We start from the raw sequence: 23,361 nt of genomic DNA on the forward strand, positions 1-23,361 counted from the left end.
GCTAGGACCGTGGAATATCAAAACAGGACTGTGCTGATATCATTTCCCTTATTATTATTACTATCCTTCTTTTTTTTAATTATTATTTTTGAGCAATAATAGATACAAGGGAGCCCTTGCATAAAGAGCTGCAAAAGGGCTCTTCATTGGATCCTTCATTTTCAGTTACATTTTAAAATCAGTTGAAGAAGTAAAATCAGTTACATTTGATGACGTGGATCCGAGGCTCCCTTGTACCTATCATTCCTCTTATTTTATTATTATTATCCTTCTTGATATTAACATAGCAGACAAAAGAGTCACGCGTGCGGACAATTAGATCGTCTTACTCTTCTCTTTTCTTTTTTCAAAAATGTTCTCGTAGCTGAAAGGAAAAGACAAAAAGATACTCGTTCTAGATATGTCCATTTGGATTGTCCTTACCAAGCCAGGAAACAAAATTCAACCCGCAATAAACATAGATGCAAAGATTAGTTTATAGTAGTGACTAGTAAGAGCCCGTATATGGAGCTTCCAGTAGGCGCCAGAACAAAATCAGTGCATAAATCATCGTACAAAATCAGGGTATAAATCATTGACTAGAAAGCCAAACTGTCCCGATTGGACGGTAGGGATGCCTTTTCTTTTTCTTTATTTTTTGGTTTATTGTGTTTTCTCCATTATTATGACCATGGTTTTAAACTTCGGTCCTGGCCGAAACCGAAATTTCTTCTGAAATTCTGTAAGGCTCTGTTTGGTTGCAAAAAGTAGGGAAGACGGCTGAGCATTTGTAGGAATATGAAATACCAAATGTGGTTTGGTTGTCATTTTTTAGCTCAAATCCCATTGGACTACTAGACATGGAATAGACATCATTATTAGCTTTTTGCTTAGGTGGCGCTTATGTAGTGGGATTGTCTCCTCCCATACTTTTCCAATGACAAACCTTGTTTTTGGTAAATTTTAGAGGGGAGAAGAGTAGAATATGATATGCCATGTGTAATCATTACTTTTTTCTCTCTTTCTCTCTCTTCTGCTATTTATTTTGTTAATGACACCCCTCCATTCTTCCACATGCTTTGACATCTAACCAAACACACTACCAAAATTCCCTCTAATCTTCTCTTGACAAGTCTACACATATCCCACCCTTGTCACCTCCTTGGTGACTACTACTTCCACTAAAAGCTCATCTAACCAAAGAGAGCCTAAAGAAATAAAAATAGAAATTCCCGGAATTTCGGAGATTTCAAATGAAATTTACCGTTTGGGAATTTTGGCGGAAATTCAAAACCATGATTATTAGTTATTACACGTGAACAAGAGGGCCAAAAGCTTGTTAGCAACTTGTATTATTGATTTAGTAGGTAGTGTGGAAAGAGGAGGAGGGGATGCGTGTTTGTAGGAGAGTCAAGTGTCGTGGTCATCAATACTTCCAAAGCAACATTAATTAATTATTAAAAGAAAATGGGAATTCTATTAATCGACGACCGACCCTGACAAGCAACCCCATTCGTTGGTCGGTGAGCGACGACTCCAACGGTCCAACCCAACTTTGTCTTGCTCTCCTCCCTTATCTATTAATTGCCACTGTCTTGTCTTTTCATTAACGACACCCCCTCCTCTCACATGAAATGAAAAATATAGTAGCAGGAGAATGCATTGGGTGGGCTAGCTTAAGAACCGCCCAAATGGTCCAGCCCACGGGATGCTCCTTCCTTGATGGCTACTTCTCACCTGAGGCTTGGGACCCCTACGTAGCTACATATTCCACCACTAGTGGTCAAGCCCAAAATCAGTCGGTTCGTTTCGGTTCATCCTCTTACTCAGTCTTTGTCGTCCCCACCCTTCCTTTACTCCCACCAACCTATCTTCCTAGCTATTTCTGGATGCTTTTAGCAGAAGACGAGGAGGGGGAACCGTTGCTCCTTCATTATACTTGTTTGCACTTGAATGGTTAGTTACAAAACCCCCCCACACAATTTTAACACTAGTAGTTGCACTAGTGTGATATATAATTTGCTGCCTTTGTGGGTATCCACCCTACCAAAGGCAGAGACTCTCAGATAGATATCTGTTAGTTATAGACATTTATTAAGACACTTTGTGTTGGGTGATGATATTTCATTCCTTTTCCCTGGTCAAAACAAGCTTTCAATGAGGGAGCATTAATGAGCTACCATGTGAGCAAGATATTTAATTTTCTCTCTCTCATCTCGAGTCCCCATCCACTTGGGCCTTTTTGCTCTTGACAATTTTACCAACTGATCTCATTACATACAATTAATCAGCTTTTATAAGCTTGTTTATAACGATCGATTGCTATGGCCCATCTCACATCTTAAGCATAACCAGTGATATATAGCTGAGCCCACAAGATGTATGGTTAATTTCGATTATCAAATTAACAAGCGGCCCTCACCTCTACTTTTGCGTACTAGTATTTTTCCAAGGACAAATTTGGGCCGACGGAACATTATGAGTCAATAATATATAGTTGAAGCTGCGCAAGTCGTCGGATGAATTCCCTAAGCATCACGTCAATTACACGTTCATTAATTATTACATATCGTATCAAATTCTGAGATTCGATTGGTATGATGCAATGTTTCTTCGAAATCCAGGAAAGTCTAGAATAATCAAGGGACCTAAACATACATAGAAATAGAGAGTTCGATCATTCTCTCCCTACATATATTATTTGTAAGAAAAGACTTCAAAAACAAGGATCTCCATTTTGCGCGTAATATCTATGACCTAATTTGATCAAAATAACCTTCACATGGTTAAGTTTTCTAGCAAAAGTAATGTGGGTGCTTAAGAGGGAAGAAGAAGAAAATTATAACTCAAGAACACAACAAGAAAAGAAGAAGAAAATTGGAGCAAAGCTCAACCCAATTGATATTCCATCAATTACATAAGTTAATCAACATCCAAAATCCCCTCTAAAGATGGTTTCTAACTCTTTAAATAAAAGAAAACCAAAGCAAATTCATTCAAACTCCTCCACTAGCTAGCTTAGAGACTAACATAACATTAATTGCATTGGAACTCACTAACTTTGACTGTTTTTTGAACCCACAGACATAGTCCACAAAAAATACCATAACTTTCTACCCTCTTGTCCAATTTTCAAGCAGAAATACTTCTTGGAAAGATCTCAAAGAGACCTACAACTTTGTAGTTTATCACTTTCCATAATTCTTCCATTTAAAAGCTCAAAAATCAGGTTCAAAACGGACCAGCAACATTAATGAGGGACTGCACCTTGGAACTCCACCAAAACCACCTAGGCATGACATGGCTGCCATATTGGCACTGAATCATTATCTCCGGATAAGAAAGAACTCGTCCACGAGTTCTCATCAAGCTCTCCATGATAAGTTGTCAAGTCTTTAACATTGAAGTTGGGTGAGTATTGATATTTGAAGGGAGCTCAACCTTGAATGCATTATCCCCAATTTTCTTAAGCACTTGAAAATGGGCATCCACACGATCTTGAAATTTGCTAAACTTCCTTGGTACAAGAAAACTCGCCCTTGAACCTTGAAGTATCGAAGAATGATCATCAATTGAAACTTCCCAAGATCAAACTCCGCTTCATAATCTCCATGAAGAAGTGATAATTTGTCTAGATTTTGAACATGCTTGAATATATAAATATCAACTGTGAGCTTCAATGTAGGATCGAATAAAAATGGATCGATGTAATTGAATGAAAAAATCGATGTAATATTTTTCCATTCACTCATCACTTCAATATCCATCGGTTCACCTAATATGCAATCAGATCCAATTTATTTGGTGATGAATTCATTGAATTGCCGTTGAAGTTCCTCGTACTCCTCGTTAGTTTCAGCAACAAGTAGAGCATTGAATTTACCACTATCATTGGTCTCTTGATCAAATTCATTCTTGGAAATAAAAAAGTTACTCTCATACCCTTTCTTGAACCATGCAATCCGATACGGCTTTGGATGTTGTTCGGTTTTGAGCTTGTGCTTGTTCACCATGTCATGAGATACGATGTTCTCACAACTCCCACAATCGATCACAATGGTGCAAACCTTGTTATGAGATTTGCATCGAGTCTTAAAAATATTGGAACGGAGCCAATCATCATCGGATTCAACCTTTGGTGTAGCAAGTGCTCTTTGGATCACCAAGCTTTCTCCTTCTTCGGGTTCGATTTCTTCATGTTGTATGTCATCTTCCTCATCATATATGGGATGATTTGAATCATCAACAAAATTATCATCATTTCCTTCATCACCGAAGACCACTACTTGCCTCTTTGGATAATCTTTGAAACGATGGCCAACTTGACCACACTTGAAACAAGCATTTGAATTGTTGGGACGATTAGGCTGATTTCCAACTTGATGTGTAGGGGCTGATTTTGTAGAATTTTTGTTGAAATATTCGGACCTTGACTTTGTACCTCCACCATGTGAAGATTCACCTTTAGAAGAAGGATAGAGACTACGAACATCCACATACTTTTAAGCATCACGACGAGAAAGCTTAGCCTCGACCTTCAATGCTAGTTGATAAGCATCATTGACGCTCAATGATCGGTGCATTTCCACCTCATCACGAATGAAAAACTTCAAACCATCAACATACCTTGCCACAAGTTGATCTCCACCCTCTTGAATATCATTACGAGCCATGAGTTTGTAGAATTCTTCGGTGTAGTCCAACACACTCTTGGATTCTTGGCGTAGGTTGTTGAATTGAGAAAAGAAAATTTGGGAAAAATCCAACGGAAGAAATTTCTCCTTAAGCCTTGACTTCATTTTTTCCCAAGAAGAGATCTTACGCTTTCCTTTGCGGATTCTCATCTCTTGAACCTTATCCCACCATGTTGAAGCGTAGCCACGAAGCCTTGTAGCCACAAGCTTCACACGTTGGCTTTCGGGTGTCTCCTTGTAATCAAAGAACTTCTCAATGGCACTAAGCCATTCAAGAAACTCTTCGGGCTTTAGACGACCATGGAACTCTGGCAAGTCAATCTTGACGGTGTCGAAATCACGATAGAACCTTCCCAACCTAGCCTCTTCACGAGTATTGGCGAAGGGATTCACATCAAATTCATCACTAGAACCTCCACAACTTGATCTACCATGCTCACTACGAGCCTCTTGGCGTTCAAGTCGCATGGTAAGTTGCTCAATTTGTCTTCGAAGTGCTTGAAGTTCATCATCTCTTTCATCTCTCAAATCTTCCATCATTTGGTTACCACGCCTTCCTCTACCTCTTCGTGCCGCCATGAAAATCAAATCGAAGCTAGCCCAAGAGAGTAACGTTGGCTCTGATACCAGATAATGCAGGTGCTTAAGAGGGAAGAAGAAGAAAATTACAACTCAAGAACACAACAAGAAAAGAAGAAGAAAATTGGAGCAATGCTCAACCCAATTGATATTCCATCAATTACATAAGTTAATCAACATCCAAAATCCCCTCTAAAAATGGTTTCTAACTCTTTAAATAAAAGAAAGTCAAAGCAAATTCGTTCAAACTCCTCCACTTGCTAGCTTAGAGACTAACATAACATTAATTGCATTAGAACTCACTAACTTTGACTGTTTTGGGAACCCACAGACACAGTTCACAAAAACTGCCATAACTTTCTACCCTCTTGTCCAATTTCAAGCAGAAATATTGGTTGGAAAGATCTCAAAGAGACCTACAACTTTGTAGTTTACCACTTTCCATAATTCTTCCATTTAGAAGCTCAAAAATCAGGTTCAAAACGGGCCAGCAACATTAATGAGAGACTGCACCTTGGAACTCCACCAAAACCACCTAGGCATGACATGGCTGCCATGTTAGCACTGCATCAAAAAGTCACCATGACAAAAAAACTAATCACCTAAATCCAGGTCCCACCCAGAGTCTCTAAGCTCAGCCAATAGACATTAGAGGAGAGTCCTGCTAGCAAAAACTGGTATGCAAACAAATCGATTCAGCGGTGGCAAATTAATTTATCTTTTATGTCTTGTGTGTGTGGATACACAAAGTAAAATAGTTTCACTTGGGTTTAATACGAAGAATTTGCATTAAGCCTCTTATGTCATTGGCATAAAGATTCACAGAGAGATAGATCTCGATGAGTATTATAATTATCTCAGACGACCAACACTAGCAAAGTTCTAAATATATTTTGAATAAAAGATTGCTCGACCAATGTGGCATGGTTTCTAAAGGATGACAATTTCATTGAGGAACAATACTGTAAAATGATCAAGAAAGGAGTGGGATGAGAAATCTAAAGGATGCCAAATTTATTCAAAGGAACAATATCCATGAAATGATCTAGAAAGGAATGGGATGAGCAACATTCCATATGTTCATGCAGAAGGTATTTGATGTATGGATAGATCTGTCCAAGAGCGAACATCGGATTTTCCAAAAGAATGTTGGGCAAATATCGAAGTCACCAAAGATAAAAAAAAATTAGAGGAATGCAAAGAAGGTTGTAAAATATCTTCAAGGGATAAAGGATTACATGCTTACATATAGACAGATTTATTATCTAATGGTGATTGAATATTCAGATTTAGATTTTGCTAGGTATCTCGATTATAGGAAGCTTAATTTAGAATATCTTCATATTTTACTAAACAGAACATTGGGAATCATTAGGTGGCTTTTAAGTACATTTATACTGAACTGGTAATTGTAGACCCCGTAACAAAAGGACTGCTAAAAATAATACAAAGGACATGTGGAGAGTACAAGTCTCATTATATAGTTCATTTAGTTTTTAATTGAGAAGGCGCTCAACGTCCAAACTAATCCACCTTCCCATACGTTCACGATCTTTCTTTTCCTCTACTTTGCATAAATTATAACAATACCTTATATAACTTTCCCAAACCTCTCCCTGTAGTAGTAGTATAATTAGGAAACCACGATTTTATGACTCACTTTTCTAACATTCAGTGGAGGAAATAGGAAATAAGAGAATAGAGAGAAAGATGACAGACTCTTGATCGTCTCACATATGAAGATTTTCCTCTTCCCACTTTCCCGTCTTCTGTTCATTCCATTGTTGATCCTAAATCTATGAAACTTCAAATATCCCACTTCCATGGAAAAAAGACATGCATCCCAACAAGTTTGTTAAGAAATAGAGCTAAAAGCCTCTACAAAATATACATAAGAAATAAAACCTAAAGTGTATATCTCACATATTATTTATGCATGTTTCTGGCTGTACTTTAGCGAAATTTGCTCTAATCTGAAAGGATGATAAGTTCCATAATGGGAGAAAAGGTTTGATATTTTTCGAACTATTTGAGGCCTTGTACCATAAACTCATGTTTAAAGAAACTAATTTTTGTTTGTTCATACGATGTGCCTAAAAGTAAGAAAATCACAAGTCCAGAAGTATATGTTGGGCGGATATTAAGTAGGGGATGGAAAAGATCTTGTGAAAAATGAAGAGATTTGCTTTAAGGCATGTTACTTATAGTCACTTTCCTTAAGACAATATTCACCCCCACCAATTGTAGTATTAATGTACCAGGTATCCATGAATTTTCCTCCAAGATACAATGATCCCCAGTAGAAAAGTTCTACTGATGTTTGTTGATGTTATGCACAAACAAAAACATACCCGAAAAACCCTTAGATTTTGACAAGTCTGTGAGACGCTGGTCTGTGTTTATACAGAATAATAGAGAATAATAGAGAACCATTGAGAAAACGAGATGTTTGAAAGTTTTAGAATGAGAGTAGAAAGGCTCTGGAATCTCTAGAATGCAATAACCACAATGAATTTTTGTTTGGTCCCCAAAATGGTAGGTTTTTCCCCTATTTATAGATTATTTGGCGCGCGTCTTTTCTAGTTAAAATACACCTTTACTGGCACGTAATCAATGAAGGCTGCTCATCTGACCGTTAGATCACGCCAGATCGTGATTCTATGGTTAGATTGGCTTTTGTAGTAACTGTTGGCCAGTGTGAAACCCCGATCTATCTCATAATGACCATTTGACTGTTGGATCGACACCGATTGCCAACCTGTTTCCTGGATTGTACTTGATCGAGACTTGATCATTCGTACACATCTTGTCACGATCTCACACCCGATTGAGTACCAGCTGTTATTACACGCTCCCATTCACCCCTCGCGACGATGCGTACGAGTTCAAAGTGTGCCCACTAGCGCCCTGCATCCCACGATGTGCGCTCGTGTGCGGACGGTGCATTGCATTGTCCTATGGCACTATCTCTAGAAAAATGATATATGCTATAAAAGCAGAGAGAGGAATGGAAGTGTACTTATTAACCATTCTCCATTCTTCTTGTTTTTCAATGTGGGATTCTTTCCCAAGCCACTTCTTTACCCACTTTCAAAAGCACTTTTTTTTTTGTCTAAATTAAAACCTTTTGTTTTCTAAAACCATTTTCATTCTATTTTGAGAATATCCAACAGTATCTATGTACTGTTGGAGTCAACCAGATTTAGGTCATGTGTCCCAAGTTTACTTGTATCCATTTTAAACAAGTTGATTTTGGTTGCATTATTATAATTCAAAAACAGCTAGATTGACTCGTTAACTAAACCACAATATTGGAATATGGCTGGAGGGGACTTGAGTGGGTCGGATCAAGCTTGCATCTTGTCTTGTTAGTGAAGTTGGTGCTGGATCTGTCGAGAATTCGATTGTTGGGGTAGGGCTCTGTCCTTTTCGTTGAAAATTCTCTTCTTTTTTTAATTTTTAATTTTAGTAAGTAAACTGGAATCGAACCAATACATGTCCAATCCCATTGAAAATTCTCTTTCGATCGCTCACGTGTATGCCTCTCTGATGATCATGTTATGATAAAATTGGTAAAGAATCCCTCTAGAACATCTGATTTTTCTTCAAACCATTTCGAAAGAAAAGCAAAAGAAGAGATAGAGTTGAATTTGGAGATGAGGTTCCACCCATGAAAGTGTAAATTTTGTTTTTGTCTTGGTTTGATCCTTGAATTTGGATGGAGAGAGAGAGAGAGAGAGAGAGAGAGAGAGAGATGCTAAAAAGTAAAGGTTGGAGAGGGATGGCACAAAGGGACCCATTAGCTAGTGCTTGTCTTTGCATTCTAATGAGACATGGCTTGGCTTTTTCATAACAGAAGATGAATATTATTTGGATGGAATAGAGATGATTGAGGATGAATGAACGGTGAAGAAGAGGGGACAAGTATGGATCAATCAAAGTGGGATTGGGATTTGGATGCAAAGGCAAAGCTCTTTCGATCGAGAAGCGTGATTGGTTCATCACACCCACCAACTTGTAGTAATCCATTAAATGCAAAAAGGGCTTAAAAGACTGTGAGGTGGTTAGTCAAAGGAACGCAGAAAAATATCTCACTCAAAGCGGAAATTAAGTGGATTTAAAGAAAGAAAACAAAAGCCCTTTTTGTCATCATCCACATGGAGAGAGTCGTCACGGGTTTCCCTTGACTCCGCAGGCCTCCAACACCATACACATATATTTTATCTACGAGGAATTTTCCCTTTGCCCACCTCCACCCTTTTTGTCCACTTTCTCTCTCTCATAATACACACATATGTACATATGGAAATGTTATGTACATCCACTCCCATTTTCTTCTTCTTTTTTTAATAATTAATGCCACTTTTTTCTTCAATTGCCACTTCCTAAACATCTTATATATTTGCTTCTAATTGCCAAAACGCTATCAATATCCTATCAAAAGAACAAATCAAATATAGCGGTGCCATTATCAAAATAAGGGAGTGGGGCACGCGTGCGAGACAATGCGCATATTATCTCTAAGCTAAAAAATTATGGTATTTAATAGCTACTATAAAATTTATATCTATAAGCTATTTTATCGCTATAGGGTCATCCATGTTTTGCATTATAACTAGTATACATAAATTATTTAATAGCCTATAATAAATTTTATTTTAATTAGCTACTCCAAAAAATAAAACAAATTCTATTTAGTAGCTATAAAAAAATTATCTATAATCCTTTATAGACATTTAATAGGTGTAAAGAAATTTATATTTTTAACCTTGTATAGACATCTAATATATTTGGTTATAATTGCCAAAATGCAATCAGTATCCTATCAAAGAAATTTATTTATCACCCTATAGCCTTCCTATCATATTATACACGGGAGTGTCTAGGCAATTTCAATTTGCAGGGACCATCGCAGAAAGGCATTTTGCGGCGGGCTGTTGCATGGGAGAGCAGCCACCTCTGATGAATAAGACAAAGTCTATTGAAAATTGAGACTGTGTGGCTGCTCTCTTGTGCAACAGACCGCCACAAAATGCCTTTCTGCGATGATCCCTAGCAAATTGCTCCGTGTATATATAGTGGTCGATACTTCTGAAATTTGTCCGAAATTGTAGGGATTTCACCCAAAAATCTAGATTCTTGATAATTATTTGAAATTATCCCAAAATTTCAGCTGGAATTACCGAATTTAGGAAATTCCGGGCGAAATTAAGTACGAGATAAAATAGGCACTAAACGATTTGGTTAGATTTCGTCCAAAATTTTGAAATTTCTGCTAAAACTTTGGTTTCGGTGATTTTCATGTTTCCTCATATCTACAAGGTGAGGCCTCCTAAATGAATAGTTCAGATCACTATAACATTATGTGAATTGGCCAAGATGAAGCTTCTCATTCTTCTTACAATAAGAGCTTCCCATAATATCGTCAATTTGATATTTACACCGCCTTGTTTTGATTGTGAAGATGTTGATCTATGGTTCTTTTAGAAAAAAAAAAAGAAGAGAGAGAAATGAGCACAGATCGAGAATACAGAATATTTACATCTTTCGTCACGTTATTATGATGATGGCATCCTCCGAATCTACTGGCAAATGCTACATCCGTCATATCTACTGGCAAATGCTACATCTGCCATATCTACGGGCAAATGCTATCCAAGAGCTTCCACTATATATGATTGCCAAAGATCATACATGATGCAAATCTACAACAGAGATCTTATATAAAAAACCTAGTGCAACAGTATTACCTAGCACAAAAACTATGAATTTTCATATTTTGAAAATATCCTTATTTTGTGCTTTTGGCGCACTACTTGGTTGACGTTACGATATTAGAGAGGTGGACCATAGCAATACACATGGGATAGAATTTGAGACATAAATATAACAAATATTCATATTGGCTTGAATTCAAAACAAACTAGCGTCACAGTCATCGAGTTGAGTTTTGCAATAATCATGAAACTTTTGAACCTGAGCTTCAAAATTGATATGTTCAACATGAGGAATAACTTTGGCTTGTGGCAAGTTAAAGTTTGAGACCTATTAGTTCAGTAACGTCTAGACAAGGTGCTAAAAGGGAAGTAAAAGAAGGTTGCCCATACATTGGATCCTAATTAAAAGGATTATGATATAAGGAATGTGAATCTGATCCTCTTCTGTCTTGAGAATAATGTGTTGCATAATGTCATAAATAACCAGTCTGTAGAAAGAAAAAAAAACTTTGCAATAAGCTTAGAGATTTCTACATGACGAAACCACTCACACATTGGCTCTGTTTCAAGTAATTTTATGCTCTGCAGTGGAAAAAAGCTGTGTCGTTATTTCAATCATCTGAGCTAGTTTAACAAAATTGTTTTTTCAATTTTCAAATATTTGTTGGAAATTATAAATCAAAATCAATGTGCATGTTTTTGTGGAAAGTCTTGGTAGATTTCTAGGGTAGTTATTATGCATGTAAAATTGAAAATCATTGCATGTTTTCTTGAGCTCTTAATGTCTAGGCTAGAATATCAAAGAGTCAATGTGGATTTCCTATGATGTTCGTTAGGATTCCTAAAGGACTCGTGGGGACTACAACAAGATGTTGAATATATGTAGCTATTTTAGGCGTGTCTTGTGTCTATAAGTATGAAATCATCGTTGTGGAGATTGTAAGCTTAGAGAGAAGCTTCAAGGGTAAAGGTTAAGGGAGAAGTGTAGAAATTTCCCGCACGTGTATGTATAAAAGTACTTTTATTTTGGTGTTATACATGTATTTTGGTGGAGCTCTACACGGGCCCTTGGGCCCTATATCCTCGTTACCTTGCTCTTTTGATCACAGCACTACATAATCGATCCATCTAATAGGGGCCCACAATATTTACATTCAGCTTGCTTCCTTTGCCATATGATTATCTCGTTATTATGCTCCATGGCAATGATGCGATTGCTATAGAAGACATTATAAAAATCTAATCTGGCACGAGATGAGAAAAGGAGTTCTAGATAATGATATCTAGGTGGCGCAGAACTTCCAGCCGCCTGAGGCATAGAAAAATAAATCTGAAAGTAATCGACAGATCTAAATAACTGTATAGACCTAATATGAGACCATGGAGTAATTTTACTATCATTAGAAAGGGTACATTAAAAAGAGTTGTTGTAAATGCAAAGTGAAACTAGTAAAGAATTGCGTATCCTAGCTAGGATGCGGTCATTGCAACAGAGGATGATTCTTATGATGGTAAAGTAGTCCTTAATAGGATATAATATCATGTGTATGTGATCCTTGTAACTTTAATATAGCCCTCTTAGTCCTATGATGCGGTCATTTCAACCGTGGATGATTCTAATGATGCTAAGTAGTTCTCTATGTGACCATGAGTGCTTATTGCTCTTAGAATGAGCAGATTCTTGATTCGGATTGCTCCTGTCACGTGTGTCCTAAATCCTAATAGAGAATAGTTCTATATTTGTAAGGTAATTAACGGTGATGGGGAATAATTTATCCTCTAAATCAACTCTTAGTATAGAGACAAGCACCGTATGTGCTTTTATAGGGGAAATTTGTGACAAGCATCATATGAATTTGTACAACACATTGATGTGGAGAGAGAGAGAGAGAGAGAGAGAGAGAGAGAGAGCCTAAGTAGGTAAAAACTAATAAGAATCGGCAAGGAAGAAAGAAAAAGGTTGGGTGGAGAGAAACAAAAATCGAGGGTAGAAGAAGACAAGAAGGGCTGGCACCGCTAACAATCTAAAGCCAACCTGTCCTCTTCTCGAAGTGTCTCTTTCATATTTTTAACTCCTTAATGCAGGCCCCTTCATGTAGGCCCTGAAAGCTATGCAGATCTTTCTCTAACCATTCTCCCCTATTTTCTTTTCCTTTCTTCTTGCTTCTTAGGGTTGAAAAAAGAAAAGAAAAAGATTGAGAGACAACCAAAAAAAAAAAAAAAAAAAATCGTATCATTTAGGGGGCATGAAATTTTAACCGTTTCTCTCATCTAATTCTGACCACTTGAACCCCACCAAAACGTACAAAGCCCTTGTATAAATGATTGTGTTGTAGTTGGATGAAGTGATGAAAAGAGACTAGTAGTATAGCATATGGCAATTGCAAGAGCCATGAGTCACGAAGCCGAGAAGGACGACCATGAGCATGATGTGGTGATGCCCGGCTTTAGATTCCATCCAACTGAGGAAGAACTCATCGAGTTCTACCTCCGTCGTAAGGTTGAGGGCAAGCACTTTAACGTCGAGCTTATAACCTTCCTCGACCTCTACCACTATGATCCATGGGAGCTTCCCGGTCGGTCAGATTTTTCTTTTATCTAAACCCAATTCCATTGTGCTTCTTTTTCACTTTGATTCAGGATACTAGTACCAATTTACACTGAATTCTGCGAATTGGTTGTGGGTTGTTTTCAGATATGATCATAAACCAATTCATAGGGTTAATGTTCCTACATTGTCTTGATGTTTTCTTTTGCTTTTTTCCAGCCTTGGCAGCAATTGGAGAGAAAGAATGGTACTTCTATGTGCCGAGAGACCGCAAGTATAGAAACGGGGATCGACCCAATCGAGTGACGACTTCCGGGTACTGGAAGGCCACCGGTGCTGATCGAATGATCCGAACTGAGACACTTAGGTCGATTGGGCTCAAGAAGACCTTAGTCTTCTACTCTGGCAAAGCTCCCAAAGGGATCCGAACCAGTTGGATCATGAACGAGTATCGACTGCCCCATCATGAAACTGATAGATATCAGAAGGTAATTTGTGTAAGGAGGAGTCACTGTTTACTTGTAATTGTTTGTTGATACTCGACGGAAAAAAAATTGAAGGCAAATTTTCGTCTTCTTACAGTCACAAAGGGTCAGATGGGGGAGTTTGTTTGTTTGCGGCCAATGATAACTTTAGTCATCACATGAAGGTTATTGTCTTTGGTTTTCTCTTTTTTCAGTTTTCTTCTCATTTGGCTGCTTGCAGCAAGTACAAAACACCTTTCATTTTAGATTATATTTTGGGAAGCTCTCAATATTACAAAACATTCATTAGTTCACTAGATTAATTACTTTCATAAACAAATTGATTTGATGAAGTACAAAGCGCAAGCAATTGGCTTTTTCTTTGTTTTTGTTTGATATTTTTTGTTTTGAACTTAATCATCTTAAGGAAATGGTAATTAGTCCAGTAGACTACTTTCATCAACAAATTGATTCGATAAACTACAACGTGCGTGCAATTGGTTTTTTTCTTTGTTTTGTCTGATATTCTATTTTGAACTTCTCCATCATAAAGGAATGGTAAGAAATCCATGACCTAATTATAACAAAGGAATCAGAGAACCTTTGTTTTGTTCTTTTTTTTTCTTTTTTTTTTGGTGAGGGACCCTTGCTTTTAACATCACTGACAGAAATCTCTCTCACTTATTTCTCTCTCCAGAGTAATTTAATAAGCGATTCATCTTGTTTGCAGGCTGAAATTTCACTTTGCCGGGTGTATAGAAGAGCCGGAGTAGAAGACCACTGTCCACTTCCCAGTTATCTCTCTTCCAAATCTTCTTCATCAAAAGGGGTTCACTCAGAAAGAAAGCACAACACCCAAGGAAATAAGGCAACAGCAAGCTCCCAATCTCTCACAATGCAATCATCACCATCACCAGAGATGGAGAATTTGCACCAAATTGGTGGTTGCAGCAGCACCAATGCTGAGCCGCCCCCTCTCGGGCCATCCAAGTGCGTAGCTTACGGTGAAGTAGGCCAGATTGCTACCCTAACCTCATCCATGCAAACAGAAGAGGCTGAAACTATACTACATCATTCTAAACAAGCAAACTGCACCCTTTATCCTTATTCTTCTTCTTCAATGCCTGCGGACGAGCTCCATAGACTAGTAGACTACCAACATATGTACACACACCATCCTGTCCAACTCATTCCACCATCATCGCAGTCTCTAGCTCTCAGTACTCTACCAAACTCATTGTCAACCTTCTCAGACAAGCTGTGGGAGTGGAACCCGATCCCAGATGCGAACCGAGGCTATCCTACTTTCAGATGATCAATGAACTGCCCACTTATATATGTTGATATATAGAGAATTATGTTCTTATGCGCTATAAATTTTCGTCTTTTTTTTTATGTGCAACTTGAAAGGCTAATTGATGTTGGTGACAATATATTATTGATTAGTCTCCAGCTGAAATGGGTTTAGTCCAGTTCCCTATAGTACTTACTATGTTTGATCCTCTAATCTTACTTTTAGCTTAAGAGGAGCTAGATTTGAGTGGGAGAATTAACTTATTTTTCCCTTTATTTTTGTTAATGAGACTTTGGGTGAGACAGGTGGCTTGAGTTTTTGAAATCGAAAAGAAGGAATTCTCCAGATTTGTGATGGTCATGTCTTTTTGGTGGATGGTTGGTACGACTAACCAAAATAAAGATCAACAGAAGTTAGACAAATGATCAAATAATAGAGACTGGATGTTTCCACCAAGCAATATGCTGATATCAGGTACCTCTAGAGCCGCCCTTGTGTTATGATTTTATTTCTCTTTTCATTTTATGGTAGTTTTCCTTGAAGATAAAACGTCTCTGAGTCTTGGGTTCGAAAACGTTGATCATATTATATTCTGCCTGGTTGGAGAAGTTAAATTGACTTTGATAAAAAAGAGTATCATTGGAGTCCCAAGCCTAGACTGTAAATGCAGTACTTAGGCTCTTATCGGAATGCACGGGAGTTTCAGGAGGTGTAGCGTAGGTAGGTCCATGCTGTTTCTGAGAGCGCGTGAATGTCTGTATGGCTGTACCATTTTGAGTCATGTGTTTCATCAAGACAAGTTTGAGGTGAAAATGTAGGCTGCTACATGTCCATGGCCCACTTCTCTCATTAGCCTTTTGTCTGTTGTGCTGCTATTGAATGGTTTCAAAGGCTGTCTTCATATAGATGGGTCCTTGGGTGGTTCTTCTCTTCTATTGTCATGGAATCTTTACTCAACTTGGAGGATGGGAGCATGGGTTGATGGATAGAGAGGTAGGACTAGTCATTCCATAAATGGTGGCCATGCACTTAGCTGTTTGGTCTCATAAGCTCTCTCCTTTCTCAAGTGGTTTTATAGAAAGCAAAGCCCTTTTGCTCACAGCTTATTTAAATTTTCATTATAATGAGAAACAATAAGGTCAAATACACAAGCTTATCACTGCATAGAACCTTGCAAAACCAACAGGAGAGAGAGAGAGAGAGAGAGAGAGAGAGCACTTTAGCAACGCTAAGGACAACCCTCATTTTCTTTAGGGTCCCTTTGGATGGCAAGAAAAGCGAAAGTACATGGAATGAACCCTTTTTTTACAACCTAATTGGGAACTCTCCACAATAACCAAACAACATTTGGAATTGGAAGTTTTTTTGAAGGGTAGATCTTTCCATTCCATTTCTTCTACCGGTCGCCACATCATTCAGACCCCGCTCTATTCTCTTCCTGGCATCCAAACGGACCCAAAGCATGTCCTTCTATTGAAAATTTAATTAAATTTTGGAAATCAACTCCTCCTTTCAAAACCTTGTATTGCATCCGTGATGATTTAGGTGTAGATCAAATGATAATATTGGAATTCGCACAAGCAATAACCTTATTCTAATGTCAAGAAGCCATTCTAGAAGAAACTCATGTCTTTTTTGACCTTTTTTCTAGCATCCCACTAAAAGGCTAGATTCATGAAGAGTTTGGGAAGGCATAGTGATGCATGATTGACACAACGGAACGCTCTGGTACCAAAATAAGAAGACGAAGACGAAGAAGAGAGAGAGAGAGAGAGAGAGAGAGAGAGAGAGAGAGAGAGTGGGGGGGAGGAAGGAGAAATCCGGGATGAAACCTCAATCAACCTTTATTCATTAAAAACTAATAATTACTAATACTTGAGGCCTATATACAGGCAATTGAAATAAAATTCTATGAAAAATAAATAAAATCCCTAACTCTAAATAAAATAGAAAATAAAAGCCCTAAAACTAAATACCATAGAAATAAAAATCATAGAAACTGAATGACATGGAACTAAATTAGGGGTGCGGTCGATTTTTGGGAATTCTAAAATCGGGTCGGGTTCATGTTGATTCCTATTCATTTTTTAGCAAAAGCTCAACCCGACCCAACCCAAGTTGCACCCCTAAAAAAAATCCTAAAAGTCCTAATGAGCAAATATTCCTCTTATTTGGCTTAGAATTCAGCATTACATAGGATCTTAATTGCATGTGTCATATCACAAATTAGGTCTTAGAATATATGCATAAAATATCAATCAAAATGATTAGTATTTTTGCAGAGAATTAAGCTCCACAAATTTTGTTTTAATTTCTGCATAGGGTACGCTATTAAAAAAACATATCTGCATAGGGTACAAATAAGAACCACATACAATTAGAAACAATCTTAACTGTAATGGTACAATTGTGATTTGCATTGTGCGTACTTATCATTAACCACATGTGTTTCTTATCAGCAAATGGCCCAGAAGACTAAGAATGACTTTGAACCAAATGTGAGGATGTAGACAGCCTGATCACTGTGTGGCAAAAAATTAAGCGGACTTAGAGTGGACGTCGGGCAACCCATTCAAACATAACGTAAAAATCAATCTTCACATGTTTAGTGCACGCATGCAAAATAAGATTGACAGTTAAATGGTGCATATATTGTCGGTGAAATCCCTTGTCTACAAGGCGCGCCTTGTACCATTCAATAGATCCATCTGCCCATCTTTGGTTCTGGTACAATTATTTGCAGCCAACCATGTTCTTATAGAGATTCAGTGGAAAAAGTTCCCATCTCCCACTATGAATGAGAGCACCGAACTCATCATCCATGATAGAGTTGCATGTTTGTGATTTACTAGCTTGAGTGTAAAGGCTAGTTCAGTTGGATACAAAAGCATGCAAATAATGAAAGGCGCAGAAAATCTCAGGAAATGGGTTTTATCTTTCGAACGAGTGACCATCCTATGAGTATCAGAAGTAAGAGGATAAGATGAAGAGGACATGGCATAGGGCCAAGGTTGATGACTAAGCAAGATGGTTCAAAGGGGGTTGGTGGTGAGAAATGGTCATTAGATGATGTTGGCCTAATGGATCACACCTCGGCAAACTTTTATGTTTTGATGATTCAAAACACAAGTTGACTTGTGTTGTTATTATAATGTGTTTGATGTTTTAAGTGCATGTATTGGAGACTCAAGCAATGAAACACTAACGTCAAGGACAGTGGCATGGATCAAGGCTTGAACATTGATGGAGATCAAATAAGCCAAACGAAGAAGAAGGCTTGAACTAATCTAGAAGACCTTGCGAATCCAAAGCAAAAAGTTGATCCATGGAGAAGACACCCAAGACTTGAAGAGAAACAACCATGTTGAAGATTAGTGTAAGTCTTGTGGTTAGATTGTATTAATCTATTCCCATTAGGTATCCCACTTAGAGGCATAAAGGATATCCCAATATGGTCCCAAAACATGATAAGAGTTAAGGTAAAAAGGCCAAGGACCAATGCACCAAAGGACGATATTGGAATAGCTATTAATGTGCAAAAACTGGTAGGGCCGGTCGATCGTACCTACCTCAGTCGACCAAAGGTTGCACGTTGTTGGAAACAGCAAGTAGTCCAGCTACTGAACCAGTCGATCGGACCCCCCAGTCGACCAGACCGGTAGGAAAACTACCCGTTACGCTACAATGGCTAGTTTTATGGAACTTCACAGAAATTACCAAAATGCCCATGAAACGGCTAATTTTGGTCTTTCTCTATATATATGAAACGACTATCTCTCTAACGCCTAAACATGTTCTAAATCATATTCGAGAGTGATTTACACCCTTCTGTCTCAATTGGGATTAATCTAAAGGGATTAGATCTTAGGAATCAACTTGTACATCTTTGAGAGAATACTTGTGTGAGAGCTTGAGAGCTTCATCTAGCTTTTGAAGAGGCTTTGTTTATTTTAATTTTATTTGTATTACATCATTGTAATAGGCGAGTGTGGTGCATTCGTAGAGCCATCTCCACAGGGAGATCGAGTGTAGGAGACACAGAGCCATCTCCAGAAGCGAATGTCATAGTTGCAGAGCTTTCTCCGTTGTAATTGGTTTGGTTCCCACTGTTAAGGGAATTGGATAGTGAAGCCATCAAGGGGTCTTGATGGAGTAGAGTAGGTCCTTGGTGTGGACTGAACCACTATAAATCTCGGGAACACTTCTCTTTACTCTATCTCTCTCTATCTTTATTTCTGTGCGCATATATGTTTGATTTATCTTCTTTGTGCTTATTGTTTTAATTTGCCATTATTTTTTTAAATCCGCATTAATTTGGCAAAAGTTTTTAATTTCCAATTCACACCCCCCTCTTGGGTCGTCACGCTCTTCTTGCCTAGGCACCTATTTTTCAGAGATGATCATCATATGGAGTAGAGGAAGGGTTGGATGGAGGTGGTGTTGTGGATGGGGTAGAAGAAATACTCGAAAATGAAGGGGTGGTGGAGTACAGAAGGTTACTAAGGTTGGAAAGGCTTGAACTGTAGGGACTTTATGAAGGTCGAGAGAAGGAAAATTATTTTCATAAAAATGACAATGCCATGCAACACAAATACGACTAATGGGAAGATGTAGATACGACTAGTGGGAAGATACAGTTCTTGATGCCATGGTGTTTGATACTATAACCAGTAAAAATGCATTTGGATGTGCAAAATTAGAGTGTATGGGGGTTATAGAGTGAAGGGAAGGGTAAAATGCACATCCAAACACTGAGTAATCTGTAATCAAAGTTACACTTAACTAAACATTCAAGAGGAATATGATTACTTGCTAGTGAAGGGGAAGGGATTTGTTAGGAATTAACAACGCAGCAGAATAACGATGCAAAGATAAAATGAAAGATCACACATAAAACACACAGATTTATGTGGTTCACCCAACCAGTTTGGTATGGGCTACATCCACGGCAGAGCGACAAGCCAATGATTCCACTATTCTGAAGAAAAGATTACAAACTCTCACACCTCTCTATGGTGACTCCTGATATCACATCCATTTTATATGGCATTCAGGAACGCGTTACAATAAAGAAAAACCCTAATCCATGAAAGTACAAAACTACCCCCAGTATAAAAATACCTTAAAAGAACAGGACTGCCACAGTCAGGGTAAAGTATACAGTACTTTCCAGATTAGACTGAGATCAGACTTCACCAATAACAGGATTGTCTAAAGAAAGAATCGACGTTTGGCAAAAGTTTCTTCTAGTATGAAGCGTGCGAAAAATATACCATCTCAATTTGGGCCGAGTGAATGAAAACTGCTACCTATGTCTGAAAATGTGCGTCTGCTATAGCTAAAGCTCGGTTTTGTCTCGCCGTATAAAAAGTTTCACGTAGTCAAACCTTTTGTAAGTCATTTAAGAGTTTTCCATTGAATATCTTATTTTGTACCTGACCATTTGCTTTGTAAGCTCGATAAGAAGGCACTTCGGTATGTCTTCACTGGTTATGAATTAGAAATGATGGATTGGAGATATGCAAATTTGAAAACTGTTAGTGATTTTGCATTTTCAAAATCATGTATATTACATGTTTTAGTGTTTTGGAAAATGTTTTATCAAAAGTGTTTGGGAAAAAGAAAAAGTTTTCTTGGAAATATTTGCTTTTACAAAAGGATGTAGAAGTGTAGTTGAAAAAGATAGTTCCACATCGGATGAGAGAAAAGAAAGAGAAGGGCTTATAAAGCACTACCTTTTCTAACTCTTGTTGATTGCACATTGGGTTGAACCCATGGTTGGACCCGCGGGACGGTGCAACGCACCGTTCGTACACGCGCACGCGCACGCGCGCGCGCGGCGTGGGCAATGGGCTATAGGGCGCATAGTGGCGCTTTATTGGCGCTTTTTTAGGCGCACTTTGCACTTCGCACGTACGCAACGTCGCGAGGAGCGATTGGAGCCTTTAATTTTTCCAGATTTGATCTGCACCGTTGGATCAAGATGAAGATGGACCGGTCGGATGGGTGGGTCAAATGGTTCGCAGGCCCATCAAGCCGAATGGTTCAGTTGGGTTGGGCTTCGGTTCGGGCCTAACGGTGGGCCCGTTTCGGTTCGGGCCTAACGGTCGGCCCAACGGGCCCATGACTCCAACGGTCAAAGGGTGTGATCAAATGGGTTGTGTCCCTTTCCCCAACGGTCATGTGCCAAGGGGGTGCGATCCACACCATAGATGATTGATCTAATGATGACTGGGTTGGAAAGAGGTTTTACTCAAGCCAACAGTCACATCTAGGATCGATCAGGACCGTTCAATATCAATGGGTGCGATCTAACGGTCAGATTTCAAACATTCTGGAAAGGTGCCCTGTAGAGGTGTTTTTCACACTGAAAAGACACCAGATGGTCTATAAAAATGTGCAAACTTCAGTCATTTCATATAGAAATCGAATTGGCAATTCTGACTGACTTTACACTCTCTTCTACACTCCTACTAAAATCCCCAAGTATTTCTACATACTGTTTTTCTTTTGTTTACTGTTCTAGATACTGTTTTTTTGCAGAAACAGAATCTAGAGATTTCTCTAAGGCTTGAAATTTCGGAAGGGCATTTCGGGTTTGATTCCGCTAGTGCTACGCGTCATCAAACATTAGTAGGGCTTCCCTACTAGGCTTCATTGTATCTTGGAGGCAATTCGCGGATCCCCTTTGCACACTACTAGTGGGGGCGAATCTTGTCTTAAGGAAAGTGATATCACGCCTTGAAGCAACAAGTTTCTGTTTTCTATCATCAACAGTACCCTCAACAAATTTTCCAACAATCTTAAGACAAGATTTTACTACTGTTGTTTCAATGGCACTTTATTCAGTTCGTCAAATGACCCAAGACTTTGTCAAACTCGAACGTTTCGACAAAGGAAATTTCAAGCGCTGGCAGAAGAAGCTGCACTTCATTTTGACATCACTCAAAGTGGTCCATGTTCTCACAACTCTAAAGCCGTCAGCAAATGAAAATGAAACTTTGGCGGAGGCTCGTGCAAGGATGAAGTGGGAACAGGATGACTACATCTGCAAAGGGCACATCCTAAATGCTATGTCAGATACACTATTTGACATATATCAAGGCATGGGATCAGCAAGTGAAATCTGGAATGCACTTGAAGCCAAATACTTGGCGGAAGACGCTAGTAGCAAGAAATTCACTGTGAGTCAATTTTTAAATTTTAAAATGGTAGATGATAAGTCTGTTATTGATCAATTACATGAAATACAACATGTAATTAATCAAATTCATTTGCAAGGCATCCTTCTTGATGATTCCTTCATTGTCCCGTCAATTATTGACAAACTTCCACCAAATTGGAAAGACTTTAGAAAAAGTCTAAAACACAAGAAAGAGGAAATGTCTATTGAAGACTTGGCTCAATGCCTCAGGATTGAGGAAGAGTCAAGAATCAGAGACAAGAAAGAAAATGAAACTATATCCTCTAAGATCCATTTGGTGGAAAATGTCAAGAATTCGAACCAACAAAGAAAAGGCAATTGGAAGAGAAACAAACACCCTGAAAAGAATACTAATAAGAATAAGAAAAGAAAGGGTGCTTGTTTCAACTGTGGCAAACCAGGCCATTACAAGAGTGGGTGCCGACTTCTTAAGGATAAGAAGTCGGGTGCACCAACAGACAAAGAAAAGTTTGTCGCCATGATTTCAGAGGCAAATATGCTTGAAGATGGCAATGATTGGTGGATTGACTCTGGTGCGACGATGCATGTCTGTAAAGACAGGAACCTGTTTTCAACTTATGAAACAGTTGAAGATGGAAGCGTGTTATACATGGGAAATTCGTCGACAGCAGAAGTCAAAGGGAAGGGCAAGGTGGAACTTGAGTTCACATCCGGCAAGCGACTCACTCTAACCGGTGTCTACCATGTACCAGAAGTTAGAAAGAACTTAGTGTCTGGAAGCATTCTCAACAAGAATGGCTTCAAACTTGTATTTGAATCTGACAAGTTCATTCTTTCTAAGGGGGGTACTTTTGTTGGGAAGGGATATATGTATGAAGGGATGTTCAAACTTAATATCAATAAAGTGAATGTCTTTGCTTA

General features: G+C 38.4%; 1 protein-coding gene across 1 annotated transcript; it reads left to right on the forward strand.

Moving 5' to 3' along the window:
- The first annotated feature begins 13,125 nt into the window (after nt 1-13,125).
- Nucleotides 13,126-15,440, forward strand: LOC143864785 (NAC domain-containing protein 35-like). The gene is made up of 3 exons (XM_077375615.1): nt 13,126-13,545; nt 13,737-14,005; nt 14,712-15,440. Exons 1-3 carry the CDS (start codon nt 13,344-13,346, stop codon nt 15,294-15,296), a joined length of 1,056 nt encoding a protein of 351 aa, XP_077231730.1. The 5' UTR covers nt 13,126-13,343; the 3' UTR covers nt 15,297-15,440.
- The last annotated feature ends 7,921 nt before the right edge of the window (nt 15,441-23,361 follow it).

The sequence above is a fragment of the Tasmannia lanceolata genome, unplaced genomic scaffold, assembly GCF_043159265.1.
Source record: "Tasmannia lanceolata isolate RefF3 unplaced genomic scaffold, GAP_Taslan_0.1 ptg000054l, whole genome shotgun sequence".
NCBI classification, from domain to species: Eukaryota; Viridiplantae; Streptophyta; class Magnoliopsida; order Canellales; family Winteraceae; genus Tasmannia; species Tasmannia lanceolata.